At 44.8% G+C, this 20912-nt stretch overlaps 1 protein-coding gene across 1 annotated transcript in view; it reads right to left on the minus strand.

The window, feature by feature from the left end:
* Positions 1–20606, minus strand: part of psmg4 (proteasome (prosome, macropain) assembly chaperone 4) — a 34801-nt gene extending 14195 nt beyond the window's left edge. The window contains exon 1 of the mRNA XM_070879805.1: positions 20298–20606. Within this exon, the coding sequence (XP_070735906.1) occupies positions 20298–20477 (180 nt within the window). The 5' untranslated portion in view covers positions 20478–20606. The remainder of the gene's footprint in view (positions 1–20297) is intronic.
* Between the last annotated feature and the right edge of the window lie 306 nt (positions 20607–20912).

A 20912-nucleotide genomic window follows, 5' to 3' on the forward strand; every position in this document is an offset into this window, starting at 1 on the left:
GCAATAAAGGTGTAGCAGTTATAATGGGTGACTTTAATATGCACATAGATTGAGCTAGCCAAACTGGAAGCAATACGGTGGAGGAGGATTTCCTGGAGTGCATAAGGGATGGTTTTCTAGACCAATATGTTGAGGAACCAACTAGGGGGGAAGCCATCTTAGACTGGGTGTTGTGTAATGAGAGAGGATTAATTAGCAATCTCATTGTGCGAGGCCCCTTGGGGAAGAGTGACCATAATATGGTGGATTTCTGTATTAGGATGGAGAATGAAACAGTAAATTCAGAGACCATGGTCCAGAACTTAAAGAAGGGTAACTTTGAAGGTATGAGGCGTGAATTGGCTAGGATAGATTGGCGAATTATACTTAGGGGGTTGACTGTGGATGGGCAATGACAGACATTTAGAGACCTCATGGATGAATTACAACAATTGTACATTCCTGTCTGGCGTAAAAATAAAAAAGGGAAGGTGGCTCAACCGTGGCTATCTAGGGAAATCAGGGATAGTATTAAAGCCAAGGAAGTGGCATACAAATTGGCCAGAAATAGCAGCGAACCTGGGGACTGGGAGAAATTTAGAACTCAGCAGAGGAGGACAAAGGGTTTGATTAGGGCAGGGAAAATGGAGTACGAGAAGAAGCTTGCAGGGAACATTAAGGTGGATTGCAAAAGTTTCTATAGGTATGTAAAGAGAAAAAGGTTAGTAAAGACAAACGTAGGTCCCCTGCAGTCAGAATTAGGGGAAGTCATAACGGGGAACAAAGAAATGGCAGACCAATTGAACAAGTACTTTGGTTCGGTATTCACTAAGGAGGATACAAACAACCTTCCGGATATAAAAGGGGTCAGAGGGTCTAGTAAGGAGGGGGAAACTGAGGGAAATCTTTATTAGTCGGGAAATTGTGTTGGGGAAATTGATGGGATTGAAGGCCGATAAATCCCCAGGGCCTGATGGACTGCATCCCAGAGTACTTAAGGAGGTGGCCTTGGAAATAGCGGATGCATTGACAGTCATTTTCCAACATTCCATTGACTCTGGATCAGTTCCTATGGAGTGGAGGGGAGCCAATGTAACCCCACTTTTTAAAAAAAGGAGGGAGAGAGAAAACAGGGAATTATAGACCGGTCAGTCTGACCTCAGTAGTGGGTAAAATGATGGAATCAATTATTAAGGATGTCATAGCAGTGCATCTGGAAAATGGTGACATCATAGGTCCAAGTCAGCATGGATTTGTGAAAGGGAGATCATGCTTGACGAATCTTCTGGAATTTTTTGAGGATGTTTCCAGTAAAGTGGACAAAGGAGAACCAGTTGATGTGGTATATTTGGACTTTCAGAAGGCTTTCGACAAGGTCCCACACAAGAGATTAATGTGAAAAGTTAAAGCACATGGAATTGGGGGTAGTGTGCTGACGTGGATCGAGAACTGGTTGTCAGACAGGAAGCAAAGAGTAGGAGTAAACGGGTACTTTTCAGAATGGCAGGCAGTGACTAGTGGGGTGCCGCAAGGTTCTGTGCTGGGGCCCCAGCTGTTTACATTGTACATTAATGATTTAGACGAGGGGATTAAATGCAGTATCTCCAAATTTGCGGATGACACTAAGTTGGGTGGCAGTGTGAGCTGCGAGGAGGATGCTATTAGGCTGCAGAGTGACTTGGATAGGTTAGGTGAGTGGGCAAATGCATGGCAGATGAAGTATAATGTGGATAAATGTGAGGTTATCCACTTTGGTGGTAAAAACAGAGAGACAGACTATTATCTGAATGGTGACAGATTAGGAAAAGGGAAGGTGCAACGAGACCTGGGTGTCATGGTACATCAGTCATTGAAGGTTAGCATGCAGGTACAGCAGGCGGTTAAGAAAGCAAATGGCATGTTGGCCTTCATAGCGAGGGGATTTGAGTACAGGGGCAGGGAGGTGTTGCTACAGTTGTACAGGGCCTTGGTGAGGCCACACCTGGAGTATTGTGTACAGTTTTGGTCTCCTAACTTGAGGAAGGACATTCTTGCTATTGAGGGAGTGCAGCGAAGATTCACCAGACTGATTCCCGGGATGGCGGGACTAACCTATCAAGAAAGACTGGATCAACTGGGCTTGTATTCACTGGAGTTCAGAAGAATGAGAGGGGACCTCATAGAAACGTTTAAAATTCTGACGGGTTTAGACAGGTTGGATGCAGGAAGAATGTTCCCAATGTTGGGGAAGTCCAGAACCAGGGGTCACAGTCTGAGGATAAGGGGTAAGCCATTTAGGACCGAGATGAGGAGAAACTTCTTCACCCAGAGAGTGGTGAACCTGTGGAATTCTCTACCACAGAAAGTAGTTGAGGCCAATTCACTAAATATATTCAAAAGGGAGTTAGATGAAGTCCTTACTACTCGGGGGATCAAGGGTTATGGCGAGAAAGCAGGAAGGGGGTACTGAAGTTTCATGTTCAGCCATGAACTCATTGAATGGCGGTGCAGGCTAGAAGGGCTGAATGGCCTGCTCCTGCACCTATTTTCTATGTTTCTATGTTTCTATAAAAGGTACAGCAGTTATCATGGGTGACTTTAATCTACATATAGATTGGGCTAACCAAACTGGTAGCAATACGGTGGAGGAGGATTTCCTGGAGTGTATGAGATGATTTTCTAGACCAATACGTTGAGGAACCAACTAGGGAGCTGGCCATCCTAGACTGGGTGTTGTGTAACGAGAAAGGATTAATTAGCAATCTTGTTGTGCGAGGCCCCTTGGGGAAGAGTGACCATAATATGGTAGAATTCTTTATTAAGATGGAGAGTGACACAGTTAATTCAGAGACTAGGATCCTGAACTTAAGGAAAGGTAATTTCGATGGTATGAGCCGCAAATTGGCTAGAATAGACTGGCAAATGATACTTAAAGCGTTGACGGTGGATAGGCAATGGCAGACATTTAAAGATCACATGGATGAACTTCAACAATTGTACATCCCTGTCTGGCGTAAAAATAAAACGGGGAAGGTGGCTCAACCGTGGATAACAAGGGAAATTAGGGATAATCCAAGGAAGAGGCATATAAATTGGCCAGAAAAAGTAGCAAACCTGAGGACTGGGAGAAATTTAGAATTCAGCAGAGGAGGACAAAGGGTTTAATTAGGAGGTGGAAAATAGAGTATGAGAGTAAGCTCGCAGGAAACATAAAAACTGACTGTAAAAGCTTATATAGATATGTGAAGAGGAAAAGATTAGTGAAGACAAACATAGGTCCTTTGCAGTCAGACTCAGGTGAATTTATAATGGGGAACAAAGAAATGGCAGACCAATTGAACAAATACTTTGGTTCTGTCTTCACTAAGGAAGACACAAATAACCTTCCGGAAATACTAAGGGACAGAGGGTCTAGCGAGAAGGAGAAACTGAAGGAAATCATTAGTTAGGAAATTGTGTTAGGGAAATTGATGGGACTGAAGGCCGATAAATCCCCAGGGCCTGATAGTCTGCATCCCGGAGTACTTAAGGAAGTGGCCCTAGAAATAGTGGATGCATTGGTGGTCATTTTCCAACATTCCATAGACTCTGGATCAGTTCTTATGGATTGGAGCGTAGCTAATATAACCCCACTTTTTAAAAAAAAAAGAGGGAGAGAGAAAACAGGGAATTATAGATCGGTTAGCCTGACATCAGTAGTGGGGAAAATGTTGGAATCAATTATTAAAGATGTAATAGCGCATTTGGAAAGCAGTGACAGGATCAGTCCAAGTCAGCATGGATTTATGAAAGGGAAATCATGCTTGACAAATCTTATAAAATTTTGTATGGATGTAACTAGTAGAATGAACAAGGGAGAACCAGTGGATGTGGTGTATTTGGACTTTCAAAAGGCTTTTGACAAGGTCGCACACAAGAGATTAGTGTGCAAAATTAAAGCACATGGTATTGGGGGTAATGTATTGAAGAGGATAGAGAACTGCTTGGCAGACAGGAAGCAAAGAGTAGGAATAAACGGGTCCTTTTCAGAATGGCAGGCAGTGACTAGTGGGGTACCGCAAGGTTCAGTGCTGGGACCCCAGCTATTTACAATATACATTAATGATTTAGACGAAGGAATTGAATGTAATATCTCTAAGTTTGCAGATGACACTAAGCTGGGTGGCGGTGTGAGTTGTGAGGAGGATGCTAAGAGGCTGCAGGGTGACTTGGACAGGTTAGGTGAGTGGGTGATAGAGAATTCAAACAGGCTGCATTCAGACAGGCTGTGAGAATACACAGACTTCCAAGTCAGAGTTGCTACGTGAGTGGGAGCATGTTGCATTAAATCATCAATCAAATTGACATTTTAGGACCTTTGGCATCGAGCCAGTTAAAGGTTAACAGAATAGCAATTGAGCCAATAAGGTCAAAGAAGGCACGTTCTTTTCTGTAAACTGAGCCAGATATAAGAACAGCCATTTTTGCCATGCGTTCTCAGAAGGACAAAGGCTTGGCTTAAAGCCAAGAGCTTGTTGCAGCTGCCAGAATAAAAGTTATGTTAAAACTACAACCGGAGTTCACATTTCATTGAAAATTAAGAGATCTAACAGTGGGCAAATGCATGGCAGATGCAGTATAATGTAGATAAATGTGAGGTTATCCACTTTGGTGGCAGAAACAGGAAGGCAGAATATTATCTGAATGATGACAGATTAGGAAAAAGGGAGGTGCCATGAGACCTGCGTGTCATGGTACATCAGTCATTGAAAGCTGGCATGCAGGTACAGCAGGTGGTGAAGGTGGCAAATGGCATGTTGGCCTTCATAGCTAGGGGATTTGAGTATAGGAGCAGGGAGGTCTTACTGCAGTTGTACAGGGCCTTGGTGAGGCCAGACCTTGAATATTGTGTACAGTTTTGGTCTCCTAATCTGAGGAAGGACATTCTTGCTATTGAGGGAGTGCAGCGAAGGTTCACCAGACTGATTCCCAGGATGGCAAGACTGACATATGAAGAAAGACTGGATCGACTAGGCTTATATTCACTGGAATTTAGATGAATGAGAGGGGATCTTATAGAAACATATAACATTTTGACGGGATTGGATAGGTTAGATGCAGGAAGAATGTTCCCGATGTTGGGGAAGTCCAGAACCAGGGTCACAGTCTAAGGATAAGGGGTAAGCCATTTAGGACCGAGATGAGGAGAAACTTCTTCACTCAGAGAATTGTGAACCTGTAGAATTCTCTACCACAGAAAGTTATGAGGACAGTTCGTTAGATCTATTCAAAATGGAATTAGATGTGGCCCTTACAGCTAAAGGGGTATGGAGAGAAAGCAGGAATGGGGTACTGAAGTTGCATGACCAGCTATGATCATATTGAATGGTGGTGCAGGCTCGAAGGGCCGAATGTCCTACACCTGCTCCTATATTTCTATGTTTCTATGTTTGACAAATCCGCCTTGGTTCCGTATCCCTTAATACCCTTGCCAAACAAAAATTAACCTCAGTTTTGACATTTTCAATTGACTTAGACGCTTTTTAGGGGAGGTGTCTCCAGATTTCCACTAGCCTTTGTGTGAAGAAGTGATTCTTCTCATTACCCCTGGACTGCCCAGCTCTAATTTTAAGGGCATAACCCTTGTTTTGAACTCACCCAGAATTATATTTGGAAGAACAAGGAAAGGAAATACACCTTAAATGGCAAGGTTTTAAATGGAGTTGAGGAGCAGAGGAACCTCGGAAACATAACATAAGAAATAGGAGCAGGAGTAGGCCATTTACAAAATAGCTACACAGGTCATTAAAGATGACAATAGATAAGGCCATAGAAAAGGCAAAGTGAAACCTTGGTTTTGTAGCTAGAGGCATACAATACAGAATCAAGAATTGTACAAGACTTTAGTTCGGCTGTAGTTGGGTGTACAGTTTCGCACACCCCATTACAAAAAATACAAAAGCAATGGAAAAGGTACCAGAAGTGAGGGGTTATAGTTTTGAAGAGAGATTTGAGAAGATAAAAGCTTTTGTCACTAAAGGTTAAAGAGTGATCTAATAGTGGGCTGCAAGGCTACATAGGGTTAGAATAGGTCAAATAGCGATAGATCACATCTAACTCCCTTTTGAATATATCTAACGAACTGGCCTCAACAACTTTCTGTGGTAGAGAATTCTACAGGTTCACAATTCTCTGAGTGAAGAAGTTTCTCCTCATCTCGGTCCTAAATGGCTTACCCCTTATCCTGAGACTGTGACCCCTGGTTCTGGACTTCCCCAACATCGGAAACATTCTTCCTGCATCTAACCTGTCCAATCCCGTCAGAATTTTATATGTTTCTATACGATCCCCTCTCATTCTTCTAAATTCCAGTGAAGAGGGTGAAAATCGAAGACAATCAGAAAAAGAATGAAAGGAGTTAGAAAACTTTAAACTCAGTTTGGTTAAAAGGTGTGGAGTTCTCAGCCACAAACTGTTGTTTAAGCGGAGTCCGTAAATTACTGTACAAGTGAATTAGAAAGTTGCTTGCAAAAAGTAATGTTTATGGGATACATTAAGAGAGTGGGAATAGTCGAAGTAACTCATGTAGAGGGAATATGACGGTCAAATGGCCTGTTTCTGTGCTGTCACATTCTATGAAAGCAAAATTCAGCAACTCCATTTAAAACCTTGCCTATTCTCCATATATTCGTGCCAGATAAGCCAGTGAATGATCTCCCGGCATGCTCTCCTCCTTCCAGATGAGAGAGATGAGGTCATGCATTCGTGCCAATAATGCCTCTCCGCCCTATATTAGTGCCTCAGCGGGGATTCCATCCGCTCCCAATGTCTTGTTATTCTTGAGCTGATGGATGGCCTTTTCTATGATGTGATTGGGATTACGGAGACGTGGCTCCAGGATGAGCAGGGCTGGGAACTCAACATCCAGGGGTATTCAACATTCAGGAAGGATAGAATAAAAGGAAAAGGAGGTGGGGTAGCATTGCTGGTTAAGGAGGAGATTAAGGCAATAGTTAGGAAGGACATTAGCTTGGATGATGTGGAATCTATATGGGTAGAGCTGCAGAACACCAAAGGGCAAAAAACGTTAGTGGGAGTTGTGTACAGACCTCCAAACAGTAGTAGTGATGTTGGGGAGGGCATCAAACAGGAAATTAGGGGTGCGTGCAATAAAGGTGCAGCAGTTATAATGGGTGACTTTAATATGCACATAGATTGGGCTAACCAAACTGGAAGCAATACGGTGGAGGAGGATTTTCTGGAGTGCATAAGGGATGGTTTTTTAGACCAATATGTCGAGGAACCAACTAGGGGGGAGGCCATCTTAGACTGGGTGTTATGTAATGAGAAAGGATTAATTAGCAATCTCGTTGTGCGAGGCCCCTTGGGGAAGAGTGACCATAATATGGTGGAATTCTGCATTAGGATGGAGAATGAAACAGTTAATTCAGAGACCATGGTCCAGAACTTAAAGAAGGCTAACTTTGAAGGTATGAGGCGTGAATTGGCTGAGATGGATTGGCGAATGATACTTAAGGGGTTGACTGTGGATGGGCAATGGCAGACATTTAGAGACCGCATGGATGAACTACAACAATTGTACATTCCTGTCTGGCATAGAAATAAAAAAGGGAAGGTGGCTCAACCGTGGCTATCAAGGGAAATCAGGGATAGTATTAAAGCCAAGGAAGTGGCATACAAATTGGCCAGAAATAGCAGCGAACCTGGGGACTGGGAGAAATTTAGAACTCAGCAGAGGAGGACAAAGGGTTTGATTAGGGCAGGGAAAATAGAGTATGAGAAGAAGCTTGCAGGGAACATTAAGACGGATTGCAAAAGTTTCTATAGATATGTAAAGAGAAAAAGGTTAGTAAAGACAAACGTAGGTCCCCTGCAGTCAGAATCAGGGGAAGTCATAACGGGGAACAAAGAAATGGCGGACCAATTGAACAAGTACTTTGGTTCGGTATTCACGAAGGAGGACACGAACAACCTTCCGGTTATAAAAGGGGTCGGGGGGTCTAGTAAGGAGGAGGAACTGAGGGAAATCCTTATTAGCCGGGAAATTGTGTTGGGGAAATTGATGGGATTGAAGGCCGATAAATCCCCAGGGCCTGATGGACTGCATCCCAGAGTACTTAAGGAGGTGGCCTTGGAAATAGTGGATGCGTTGACAGTCATTTTCCAACATTCCATTGACTCTGGATCAGTTCCTATGGAGTGGAGGGTAGCCAATGTAACCCCACTTTTTAAAAAAGGAGGGAGAGAGAAAACAGGGAATTATAGACCGGTCAGCCTGACATCGGTAGTGGGTAAAATGATGGAATCAATTATTAAGGATGTCATAGCAGTGCATTTGGAAAGAGGTGACATGATAGGTCCAAGTCAGCATGGATTTGTGAAAGGGAAATCATGCTTGACAAATCTTCTGGAATTTTTTGAGGATGTTTCCAGTAGAGTGGATAAGGGAGAACCAGTTGATGTGGTATATTTGGACTTTCAGAAGGCGTTCGACAAGGTCCCACACAAGAGATTGATGTGCAAAGTTAGAGCACATGGGATTGGGGGTAGTGTACTGACATGGATTGAGAACTGGTTGTCAGACAGGAAGCAAAGAGTAGGAGTAAATGGGTACTTTTCAGAATGGCAGGCAGTGACTAGTGGGGTACCGCAGGGTTCTGTGCTGGGGCCCCAGCTGTTTACACTGTACATTAATGATTTAGATGAGGGGATTGAGTGTAGTATCTCCAAGTTTGCGGATGACACTAAGTTGGGTGGCAGTGTGAGCTGCGAGGAGGATGCTGTGAGGCTGCAGAGCGACTTGGATAGGTTAGGTGAGTGGGCAAATGCATGGCAGATGAAGTATAATGTGGATAAATGTGAGGTTATCCACTTTGGTGGTAAAAACAGAGAGACAGACTATTATCTGAATGGTGACAGATTAGGAAAAGGGGAGGTGCAAAGAGACCTGGGTGTCATCGTACATCAGTCATTGAAGGTTGGCATGCAGGTGCAGCAGGCGGTTAAGAAAGCAAATGGCATGTTGGCCTTCATAGCAAGGGGATTTGAGTACAGGGGCAGGGAGGTGTTGCTACAGTTGTACAGGGCATTGGTGAGGCCACACCTGGAGTATTGTGTACAGTTTTGGTCTCCTAACCTGAGGAAGGACATTCTTGCTATTGAGGGAGTGCAGCGAAGGTTCACCAGACTGATTCCCGGGATGGCGGGACTGACCTATCAAGAAAGACTGGATCAACTGGGCTTGTATTCACTGGAGTTCAGAAGAATGAGAGGGGACCTCATAGAAACATATAAAATTCTGACGGGGTTAGACAGGTTAGATGCAGGAAGAATGTTCCCAATGTTGGGGAAGTCCAGAACCAGGGGTCACAGTCTAAGGATAAGGGGTAAGCCATTTAGGACCGAGATGCGGAGGAACTTCTTCACCCAGAGAGTGGTGAACCTGTGGAATTCTCTACCACAGAAAGTTGTTGAGGCCAATTCACTAAATATATTCAAAAAGGAGTTAGATGAGGTCCTTACTGCTAGGGGGATCAAGGGGTATGGCGAGAAAGCAGGAATGGGGTACTGAAGTTGAATGTTCAGCCATGAACTCATTGAATGGCGGTGCAGGCTAGAAGGGCCGAATGGCCTACTCCTGCACCTATTTTCTATGTTTCTATGTTTCTACCTCATGCAGGGCTGGGGTTTTGCTGAGATGGTGGCGGGTAGCATGCTACGGGTTGGAGTCGAGGACACTCGTGTCAAAGGCAGAGTCTCGGTTAGGGAGATCTTCGAAGTGCTCCTTCCAGCGGGTCCTGACTGCCTCGGTGTCCTTGATGAGTGTCTCCCCGTTCTTGGCCGGCAGTGGGGTGGGGCCTTGGGCCGTAGATGGACTTGACTGCGGTGAAGAATCCTCGCACATCATGGCCGTCGGCCAGTTGCTGAATCTCCTGTGCTTTCTTCACCCACCATCTATTCTTTAGGTCGCGGGTTTTTTGTAGGTCCTCGGCCTTAAGCCGTCTGTAAAGTTGCTTTGCTGCTCCTGAGTTGGGTTGTTGTTTTAGGTTCAGAAATGCCCTGCGCTTTTTGCAAGTGAATAATCGTGGGGTATCACAGCGCAATGCTGTGCGAAATGCCTCGGTTTGTTGAGAGGTGCTGAAAATTAAAGAGAAGCTCAATCATTCACACAGGCCCTTAGCAAACGCAGCTCTCTGTCCGTGATCGAGCCCACTGGAACAATTATAAGTGGATTAATGTTCTTCGGGGAAATTATCGCTTTCATTGACTTGAGACAAAACCAGCTTATTCACATTCTTCAAATGATTCTGAATTTGATCCTTCAAAAATCTAACCCGAGAGGATTCCCTCACTCACTGCAGCACTGCCTGGTGACTCAATTATTGCTGCAGATCTTCATCACAAATTTGCCAACACATAAATCATAAAAGAAAAGACACATTACATAAGTAATAGGTGCAGGAGTAGGCCATTCAGCCCTTCGAGCCTGCTTCACCATTCAAGAAGATCCCGGCTAATCTTCTACCTCAGTTCCAGCTATCTTCCACACTACCTCGCTCTCTCTCTCTCTCTCTCTCAAGCTAACCAGGTAGACTCGTGATCCCTGAACCAACTATACCACCCTCACATTTTGAACAGGTCAATGTGTGTTAAGATTCAGGGCAACTTGATGCCATCGGGACAATCAGTAAGTGTCTCCTCCAACAGGATCTCACTCATGTGGGTCAAAACTGAAATTTAGGGATGAATGGCTTTGTGCTCATCAATGGAAGGTTCAATGAACAGCATGGGAAGAGAAATTCTGAACAGCTTTTACATACAGGTGACTTGAGCAAAAAAAATGAAAATTCCGCAGAGTAATTCTCTCCCAGTCATAAAAGGCGTTGTCTTCTTATTGTGATGTACTCATTCTCCCCCACTAGACATTGTGGTCTTTTCTAGGGAGGATATAGCAGCTAATGTTGATAAAAGTTTTGATGTATTTTGTACCATGAAAGGTCACCTGAAGATACGGTGAGGGGAGTAAGGGAGGTGTATCCTTGATTTTTTTTTAAATTTGCACAGCTGTCAATTCCCCGAACCCTCTCTCAATCTACCAGGTCTGGATTTACTTTCCTTTTCATATGTATTTAAATAGAAAAGCATCAGATGAAGATGTTTTTATTGACGGGTATCCCCTTACGCTGTGCGCCTGTTTGCACCATCTGTAAAATTTTCAGGCATAATTGCTGGGCCCAACTGTGCGGCAGCAATTTGGATTTCAATGCCAGAGCAGACAATCTGCCGAATAGGAACTTGTCCGATCGCAAGTTCAGGATTTAGCGTATGCGAAAATCTCAAACTTGCTGTCCATTTCAAAGGCGGTATGACAGCAAATTCTGCTCCAATGGAAACTAAAAAGTCTTGCATTTATATAGCGCCTTTCACGACCGCCAGACGTCTCAAAGCGCTTTACAGCCAATAAAGTATTTTTTGGAGTGTAGTCACTGTTGTAATGTTGTAACCATTATGTCCGCATGCCAGACACGAGACTCCCAAAGCAAGCGCTCTACTTGGAACTCCTTCACGGCAAACGAGCCGAAGGTGAGCAGAGGAAACGTTACAAGGACACTCTCAAAACCCCCCTGATAAAGTGCAACATCCCCACTGACACCGGGGAGTCCCTGGCCAAAGACCGCCCTAAGTGGAGGAAGTGCATCCGGGAGGTCGCTGAGCACCTCGGGTCTCATCGCCGAGAGTATGCAGAAATCAGGCGCAGGCAGCGGAAAGAGCGTGCGGCAAATCTGTCCCACCCACCCCTTCCCTCACCGACTATCTGACCCACCTGTGACGGGGACTGTGGCTCTCGTATTGGACTGTTCAGCCACCGAAGGACTCATTTTAAGAGTGGGAGTAAATCTTCCTCGATTCTGAGGGACTGCCTATGATGATGAGTTGTAACTACACTAAAGACCCAACTTGCAGGCAATTCAACCTCAAATTCTTTAAAATGTTCATCTGAATTCTGTGAGAGTTACTCTCTTGTCTTTATAATTCACACTTGCCCATCCAGCACCTTCAGTTATTTACTTGTAATCAACTGCAGATTACCACTTAATAAAGTTACAATAAATTACATCACAATAGTCGATTCCTCAGCAAAGATAATCCATGACACATCTTGCCTGCTGCCCACCTCCACAAAATGGAGCAAAAACCCCTTAACTACCGAGTATACGTTATAAACTATAATTGTGACAAGTTTACCCTGAAGACATCCAGAGAACAGCTGCAAACCACCTGAGCATCACTCACGGTGTATGATGTTATCTGAATCCCTGGATGAAACTGTTGCCTAGCGACCACCCAGCCCACGAATGAGTCATTTTCAAATTGTGAATGCTCCAATGGAAATGCCTGTGACTAGGACTTTCATTCAGAGAACTGCCTCTGATGAATCAGTCGGTAAGTGCACTTCCTGGCGTGATACTGAATCCAGGTTCGATCCCAGGTCTCTGCCGAGCTCATCTCACTTGGAGTAGCTTTGGCGACGATACTATTGCTCTTTGTGCGCTGGGATAGGGAGAGTAAAATTAGCCATGGGCTATCTGTGCTCTGGCTCCTAATTCAGTGATTCCTGATGGAAAGTGTGAAGGTATTCCCAACAAACTGCGGACCACCCAACTTCTCTTCCTGGCCCCCATGTTAGCTGTTATTTTTAATGGTTCCTTCTCCTCAAGTGCTGTTCCCCTCCCCTTCAAGGCTTCTGTCATCATCCTTTCCTCCTCAAAAAACTCACCTTAAGAACATAAGAAATAGGAGCAGGAGAAGGCCATACGGCCCTTCGAGCCTGCTCCACCATTCAATAAGATCATGGCTGATCTGACCTTGGCCTCAACTCCACTTTTCTGCCTGTTCCCCATAACCCCCAACTCCCCTATAGTTCAAGAATCTGTCGATCTCAGCCTTGAACATGCTCAACGACTCAGCCTCCACAGCTCTCTGGGGCAGAGAATTCCAAAGATTCATGACCCTCAGAGAAGAAATTTCTCCTCATCGCCATCCTAAATGGGAAACCCCTTATTCTGAAACTATGCCCCCTCCTTCTAGATTCCCCCACAATGGGAAACAACCTCTCTGCATCTACCTTGTCGAGCCCCCTCAGAATCTTGTATGTTTCAATAAGATCACCTCTCATTCTTCTAAACTCCAATGAGTACAGGCCCAACCTTTCTTCATAAGACAACCCCTTCATCTCAGGAATCAACCTAGTGAACCTTCTCTGAACTGCCTCCAATGCAAGTATATCCTTCCTTAAATAAGGAGACCAAAACTGTGTGCAGTACTCTAGGTGTGGTCTCACCAACGCCCTGTACATTTGTAGCAAGACTTCCAACATTCCATTTGCCTTCCCAATTACTTGCTGTAACTAGAAATAGGAACAGGAGTAGGCCATATGGCCCCTCAAGCCTGCTCCGCCATTCAGTAAGATCATAGCTGATGTGATCATGGACTCAGCTCCACTTCCCCGCCCGCTCCCCATAACCCCTTATCGTTTAAGAAACTGTCTATTTCTGTCTTAAATTTATTCAATGTCCCAGCTTCCACAGCTCTCGGAGACAGCGAATTCCACAGATTTACAACCTTCAGAGAAGAAATTTCTCCTCATCTCGGTTTTAAATGGGCAGCCCCTTATTCTAACATCATGCCCTCTAGTTCTAGTCTCCCCCATCAGTGGAAACATCCTCTCTGCATCCACTTGTCAAGCCCCCTCATAATCTTATATATTTCTGTAAGATCACCTTTCATTCTTCTTAATTCCAATGAGTAGAGGCCCAATCTACTCAACCTTTCCTCATAAATCAACCCCTACATCCCCGGAATCAACCTAGTGAACCTTCTCTGAACTGCCTCCAAAGCAAGTATATCATTTTGTAAATATGGAAACCAAAACTGCACGCAGTATTCCAGGAGTGGCCTCACCAATACCTTATATAGCTGTAGCAAGACTTCCCTTTGATATAAAGGCCAAGATACCATTGGCCTTCCTGATCACTTGCTGTATCTGCATACTATCCTTTTGTGTTTCATGCACAAGTACCCCCAGGTCCCACTGTACTGCGGCACTTTGTAATCTTTCTCCATTTAAATAATAACTTGCTCTTTGATTTTTTTTTTGCCAAAGTGCATGTCCCCACACTTTCCAACATTATACTCCATCTGCCAAATTTTTGCCCACTCACTTAGCCTGTCTATGTCCTTTTGCAGATTTTGGGTGTCCTCCTCACACATTTATTTTCCTCCCATCTTTGTATCGTCAGCAAACTTGGCTACATTACACTCAGTCCCTTCTTCCAAGTCGTTAATATAGATTGTAAATAGTTGGGGTCCCAGCACTAATCCCTGCGGTACCCCACTAGTTACTGGTTGCCAACCAGAGAATGAATCATTATCCCTACTCTCTGTTCTCTGTTAGTTAGCCAATCCTCTATCCATGCTAATATATTACCCCCAACCCCGTGAACTTTTATCTTGTGCAGTAACCTTTTATGTGGCACCTTGTATAATGCCTTCTGGAAGTCCAAATACACCACATCCACTGGCTCCCCTTTATCCACCCTGTTCGTTACATCCTCAAAGAACTCCAGCAAATTTGTCAAACATGACTTTCCCCTCATAAATCCATGCTGACTCTGCCTGATCGAATTTTGTTTTTCAAAAATGTCCTGCTACTGCTTCTTTTACTAATGGACTCCAACAATTTCACAACCACAGATGTTAGATGGTCTATAGTTTCCTGCTTTTTGTCTGCCTCCTTTTTTAAAATAGGGGCGTTACATTTGCAGTTTTCCAATCTGCTGGGACCTCCCCAGAATCCAGGGAATTTTGGTAAATTACAACCAATGCATCCACAATCCCTGCAGTTACTTCTCTTAAGACCCTAGGATGCAAGCCATCAGGTCCAGGGGATTTATCTACCTTTAGTCCCATTATCTTACTGAGTACCACCTCCTTAGTGATTGTGATTGTGTTAAGTTCCTCCCCCCGCTATAGTCCCTAGACTATCCACTGTTGGAATATTGTTAGTGTCCTCTACCATAAAGACTGATACAAAATATTTGTTAAGAGTTTCTGCCATCTCCATGTTCCCCATTACTAATTCCCCGGTCTCGTCCTCTAAGGGACCAACATTTACTTTAGCCACTCTTTTCCCTTTTTATATACCTATAGAAACTCCTGCTTTCTGTGCTTTTAAAATTTGTGCTAGTTTACTTTCATAGTCTATCTTCCCTTTCGTAATCATTTTTTTAGTCGTTCTTTGCTGGCTTTTAAAAACTTCCCAGTCTTCTGTCCTCCCACTAGTTTTGGCCACTTTGTATGCCCTTGTTTTTAATTGGATACCGTCCTTTATTTCTTTAGTTAGCCACGGTTGGCTATCTTTTCTCTTATACCCTTTCCTCCTCACTGGAATATATTTTTCTTGAGAGTTGTTAACTATCTCCTTAAATGTACATCATTGTTCATCAACCATCCTACACTTTAATCTATTTTCCCAGTCCACTTTACCCAACTCTGCCCTCATACCTTCATAGTCTCCTTTATTTAAGCTTAGTACGCTGGTTAGAGATCCAACTTTCTCATCCTGCATCTGAATTTGAAACTCAATCATGCTATGATCACTCTTTCCGAGGGGATCCTTTACTAGAGGATTGCTTATTAATCCTGTCTCATTACACAGGACCAGATCTAAGATAGCCTGCCCCCTGGTTGGTTCCGTTACATACTGCTCAAGGAACCCGTCCCTTACGCACTATGAACTCCTCCTCAAGGCTACCCTGACCAATTTGATTTGTCCAATCAACATGGAAGTTAAAATCACCCATGATTATTGCTGTTCCCTTTCCACAAGCCCCCACTATTTCCTGGTTTATGCTCCGACCAACAGAGTTGCTACTGTTCGGGGAGCTTGACCCCACTCTATCCTTGTAAACTTATCTCCCCCCGCCCCCCAGCCATCTCCAATCTCCCTTTTCTCTCCAAAATCCTTGAACGTGTTGTCGCTTCCCAAATTCTTCCCCACAACTCCACGTTTGAACCTCTCCAATCAGGTTTCCACCCCTGCCACAGCACTGAAACAGCCCTCATGAACAAGTCACAAATTACATCCTTTGTGACTGCAACTGTGGTAGGCTCTACCTCCTCATCCTTCTCAATCTGGCTGCAGCCTTTCGCACGTTGACCACACCATCCTCTACCAATGCCTCTCCTCCGTTGTCCAGCTGGGTGGGACGGCCTTCAAATGGTTCCATTCCTATCTATCCAGTTGTAGGCAAAGAACCACCTGCATTGGCTTCTCTTCCCACTCCCACACCGTTACCTCTGGTGTCCCCCAAGGATCTATCCTCGACCTCCTCTTATTTTTCATCTACATGCTGCCCCTCGGCGACATCATCCAAAAACACAATATCAGGTTCAACATGTACGCTGACGACACCCGGATCTACCTCACCACCACCTCTCTCGATCCCTCCACTGCATCTGATTGGTCATGCTATTGGTCCAACATCAAGTCTGGATGAGCAGAAAGTTCTTCCAATTAAATACTGGAAAGACCAAAGTCATTGTCATCAGTTCCGGCCACAACTCCGTTCCCTAGCCATCGACTCCATCCCTCACTCTGGCCACTGTTACAATATTGGCATCCGATTTGACACTGAGCTGAGCTTCCGACCCATGTCCTCTCCATCTCCAAGAACACCCACTACCACCTCCGTAACACTGCCTGTTCCGCCTCTGCCTCAGCTCATCTACTGCTGAAATCCTCATCTATGCCTTTGGTACCTCTAAACTCAACTCTTCCAATGTTCTCCTGGCCGCCTCCCACCTTGCACCCTCTGTAAACTTGAGCTCATCTAAAACTCTGCTGCTCGTATCCTAACTCGTTATCATCGGTTCCAGCCACAACTCTGTTCCCTAGCCACCGACTCCATCCCTCTCCCTGGCCTAAGAGAGAGAAGATAGCTTATGAGAGTAAAGCAGCAAGATATATAAAAACAGACAGAGCTTCTACAGGTATATAAAAAGGAAGCAAGTAGTTAAAGTAAACATTGGTCCCTTAGAGGATGAGACTGGGGAATTAATAATGTGAAACAGAGAAATGGCAGAGACTTTGAACAAATATTTTGTATGGTCTTCACGGTAAAGACACTGAAAGCATCCCAATAATTGTTAATCAAGGGGCTATTGGCGGGTGGGAGGGGGGGGGGGGGGAAACTTAAAACAATCACTAGAGAAAAAGTACTAGGCAAACTAATGGGACTAAAGGTGGACAAGTCCCCCAGACCCGATGGCCTGCATCCTAGGGTCTTAAAAGAGGTGGCTGCAGAGATAGTGGGTGTATTGGTTGTAATCTACCAAAATTCCCTGGATTCTGGAGTGGTCCCAGCAGACTGGAAAATCGCAAATGTAATGCCCCTATTTAAGAAAGGAGGGAGACAGAAAGCAGAAAACTATAGACCAGTTAGCCTAACATCGGTCATTGGGAAAATGCTGGAGTCCACCATTAAGGAAGTAGTAGCAGGACATTTAGAAAATCATAATGCAGTCAAGCAAAGTCAGCATGGTTTTATGAAAAGCAATCATGTTTGACAAATTTGCTGGAGTTCTTTGAAGAAGTAACGAGCAGGGTGGATAAAGGGGAACCAGTAGATGTCGTGTATTTGGATTTCCAGAAAGCATTTGATAAGGTGTGACATAAAAGGTTACTGCACAAGATAAGAGTTCACATGGTTGAGGGTAATATATTAAGTGTAGATAGAGGATTGGCTAACTAATAGAAAGCAGAGAGTCGGGATGAATGGGTCATTTTCAGGTTGGTAAACTGCAACCAGTGGAGTGCCACAGGGATCAGTGCAATTTATATTAATGACATGGATGAAGGGACCGAGTGTAATGTAGCTAAATTTGCTGATGATACAAAGCTAGATGGGAAAGCAAGTTGTGAGGAGGACGCAAAGAATCCACAAAGAGATATAAATAGGCTAAGTGAGTGGGCAAAAATTTGGCAAATGGAGTATAATGTGGAAAAGTGTGAGGTTATCCACATTGGTAGAAAAATAAAAAAGCAAATTATTATTTAAATGGGAGAGATTACAAAATGTGGCAGTACAGAGGGATCTGGGGGTCCTTGTACATGAAACTCAAAAAGTTAGCATGCGGGTACAGCAAGTAATTAAGGCGGCAAATGGAATGTTAGCCTTTATTGCAAGGGGGATGGAGTATAAAAGTAGGGAAGTCCTGCTACAACTGTACAGGGCATTGGTAAGACCACACCTGGAGTACTGCGTACAGTTTTGGTCCCCTTATTTAAGGAAAGATATATTTGCACTGGAAGCAGTTCAGAGAAGGTTCACGAGATTGATTCCTGAGATGAAGGGGTTGTCGTATGAAGAAAAGGTGAGCAGGTTGGGCTTCTACTCATTGGAGTTTGGGTGATCTTATTGAAACGTATAAGATTCTGAGGGGGATTGACAGGGTAGATGCAGAGAGGATGTTTCCCCTTGTGGGGGGAATCTAGAACTTAGGGGGCATAGTTTCAGAATAAGGGGTCGCCCATTTAAAACAGAAATGAGGAAGAATTTCTTCTCTCAGAGGGTCGTGAATCTTTGGAATTCTCTACCTTAGAGAGCGGTGGAGGCTGAGTCATTGAATATAGTTAAGGTGGAGATGACAGATTTTTGAAAGGTAAGGGAGTCAAGGGTTATGGGGAGCGGGCAGGGAAGTGGAGTTGAGGCCTGGATCAGATCAGCCATGATCTTATTGAATGGCGGAGCAGGCTCAAGGGGCCAAATGGTCTACTCCTGCTCCTATTTCTTACGTTCTTATATTCACCCCTCACCACACACATCCCATCTCTGTAACCTCCTGAGATTTCTGCGTTCCGCCAAATCTGTCCTCTTGTGCATCCTCGATTTTCATCGCTCCACCATTGGTAGCCATGCTTTCAGCTGCCTAGGCTCTAAGCTCTGGAATTCGCTCCCTAAACCTCTCTGCCTCTCTCTGCTTTCAGGCGCTCCATAAATTGTCATTGTCCAGCTACTTTTTGGCTACCTGTCCCAAGATCTCCTTATATAAGAACATAAGAAATAGGAACAGGAGTAGGCCATACGGCCCCTCAAGCCTGCTCCGCCATTCAATAAGATCATGGCTGATCCGATCATGGACTCGGGTCCACTTCCCCGCCCGCTCCCCATAACCCCTTATCCCCCTATCGGTTAAGAAACTGTCTATCTCTGTCTTAAATTTATTTAATGTCCCAGCTTCCACAGCTTTCTGAGGCAGCAAATTCCACAGATTTGCAACCCTCAGAGAAGAAATTCCTCCTCATCTCAGTTTTAAATGGGCAGCCCCTTAAGATTATGCCCCCCTAGTTCTAGTCTCCCCCATCAGTGGAAACATCCTCTCTGCATCCACCTTGTCAAGCCCCCTCATAATCTTATACGTTTCGATAAGATCACCTTTCATTCTTCTGAATTCCAATGAGTAGAGGCCCAACCTACTCAACCTTTCCTCATAAGTCAACGCCCTCATCCCCAGAATCAACCTAGTGAACCTTCTCTGAACTGCCTCCAAAGCAAGTATATCCTTTCGTAAATATGGAAAGTATATCCTTTCGTAAATATGCACTCAGTATTCCAGGTGTGGCCTCACCAATACCTTGTATAGCTGTAGCAAGACTTCCCTGTTTATATACTCCATCCCCTTTGCAATCAAGGCCAAGATTCCATTGGCCTTCCTGATCACTTGCTGTACCTACATACTAACCTTTTCTGTTTCATGCACAAGTATCCCCAGGTCCCGCTGTACTGCGACACTTTGCAATCTTTCTTATGTGGCTCAGTGTCAAATTGTGCTTGATGGCCCCCCGTAAAGCGCCTTGGGTCATTTTACTGTCTGAAGGCGCTATATGAATACAAGTTGCTGATACAAGGGAAGGGCCTGGCAGCTCCCTGGGTTGTCCCCTGTAAACAACAGCAGCAACTTATATAAAGCCTAACAATTATAGTGTTTATAGAACCATACTCTATCAGGAAACATGGGGATCGTGTGCATAGGGAGACAGCATTTTAGTTTGGCAATGTTAAGCTGAACTGTTCCCCTTCCCCCTTCAGGAAAGCTCAATTATAAAGAGTTTTGTTACTGACCCACCGCTCGGGGGAGTTGCAGGGCCGACCAGAGGGCGGCAGTAGCAGCCTCTGCAATCCCCGTGGTTGCTAAATATGGTTTCCTCGGAATAAATGCAATGTAAGCGTTCGCCCTTCTTTTCAAAAAAAAAACAAACCACGGTGCGAGTTACTTACAAATTTGGTGCACATGGCTACAGCGAGGTTAGAGATAGTCGGGGCGATCCCAACCCACAAAAAGAAGCTGTCCCTCATTCTGAGGACGTGGAAATGCACCGTCTGCTCCGACAGCTTCTCGCTGAAGTTATGCACGGACAGGCTCCCGGTGCCGGGCTTGCCTGCAGCCATCGTCTTCATTGCAATCCGGCCGGTCGTGGATTTGCGAGCCGGAGCAAGCACCTCCCGGGATCGGCCGGCCTGTCAATCACCAGTCCCAGGGACCGGCTCCATCAAAGCCGCCGCTTCCGGGTCCGCCTCCTCGCAGCGCCAGCGCAGCGCAGCGCAGCGCAGCCGTCACCCGCGACCTTGCCCACTCACTCAATCTGGTGAGCAGCAGTCCCCGCAGCGGCCAGCGGGCGATGCAACTAGGTAGCGATTGAATCCATCGAGAAATCAGCTCATTGCAGCAGCATCTCTGTGGGCCCAAAGCAATCTAGTTGCACATTGGTCCATTGGGTCACAGGCTTGAGGGACTTCAGTTATGTGGATAGACTGGAGAAGCTAGGGTTGTTCTCCTCAAAAGGTAAAAACTTGCATTTACATAAGAAATAGTGGACCAAGACCGAGCTCTGT

Source organism: Pristiophorus japonicus, chromosome 5 (genome assembly GCF_044704955.1).
Source record: "Pristiophorus japonicus isolate sPriJap1 chromosome 5, sPriJap1.hap1, whole genome shotgun sequence".
NCBI classification, from domain to species: domain Eukaryota; kingdom Metazoa; phylum Chordata; class Chondrichthyes; family Pristiophoridae; genus Pristiophorus; species Pristiophorus japonicus.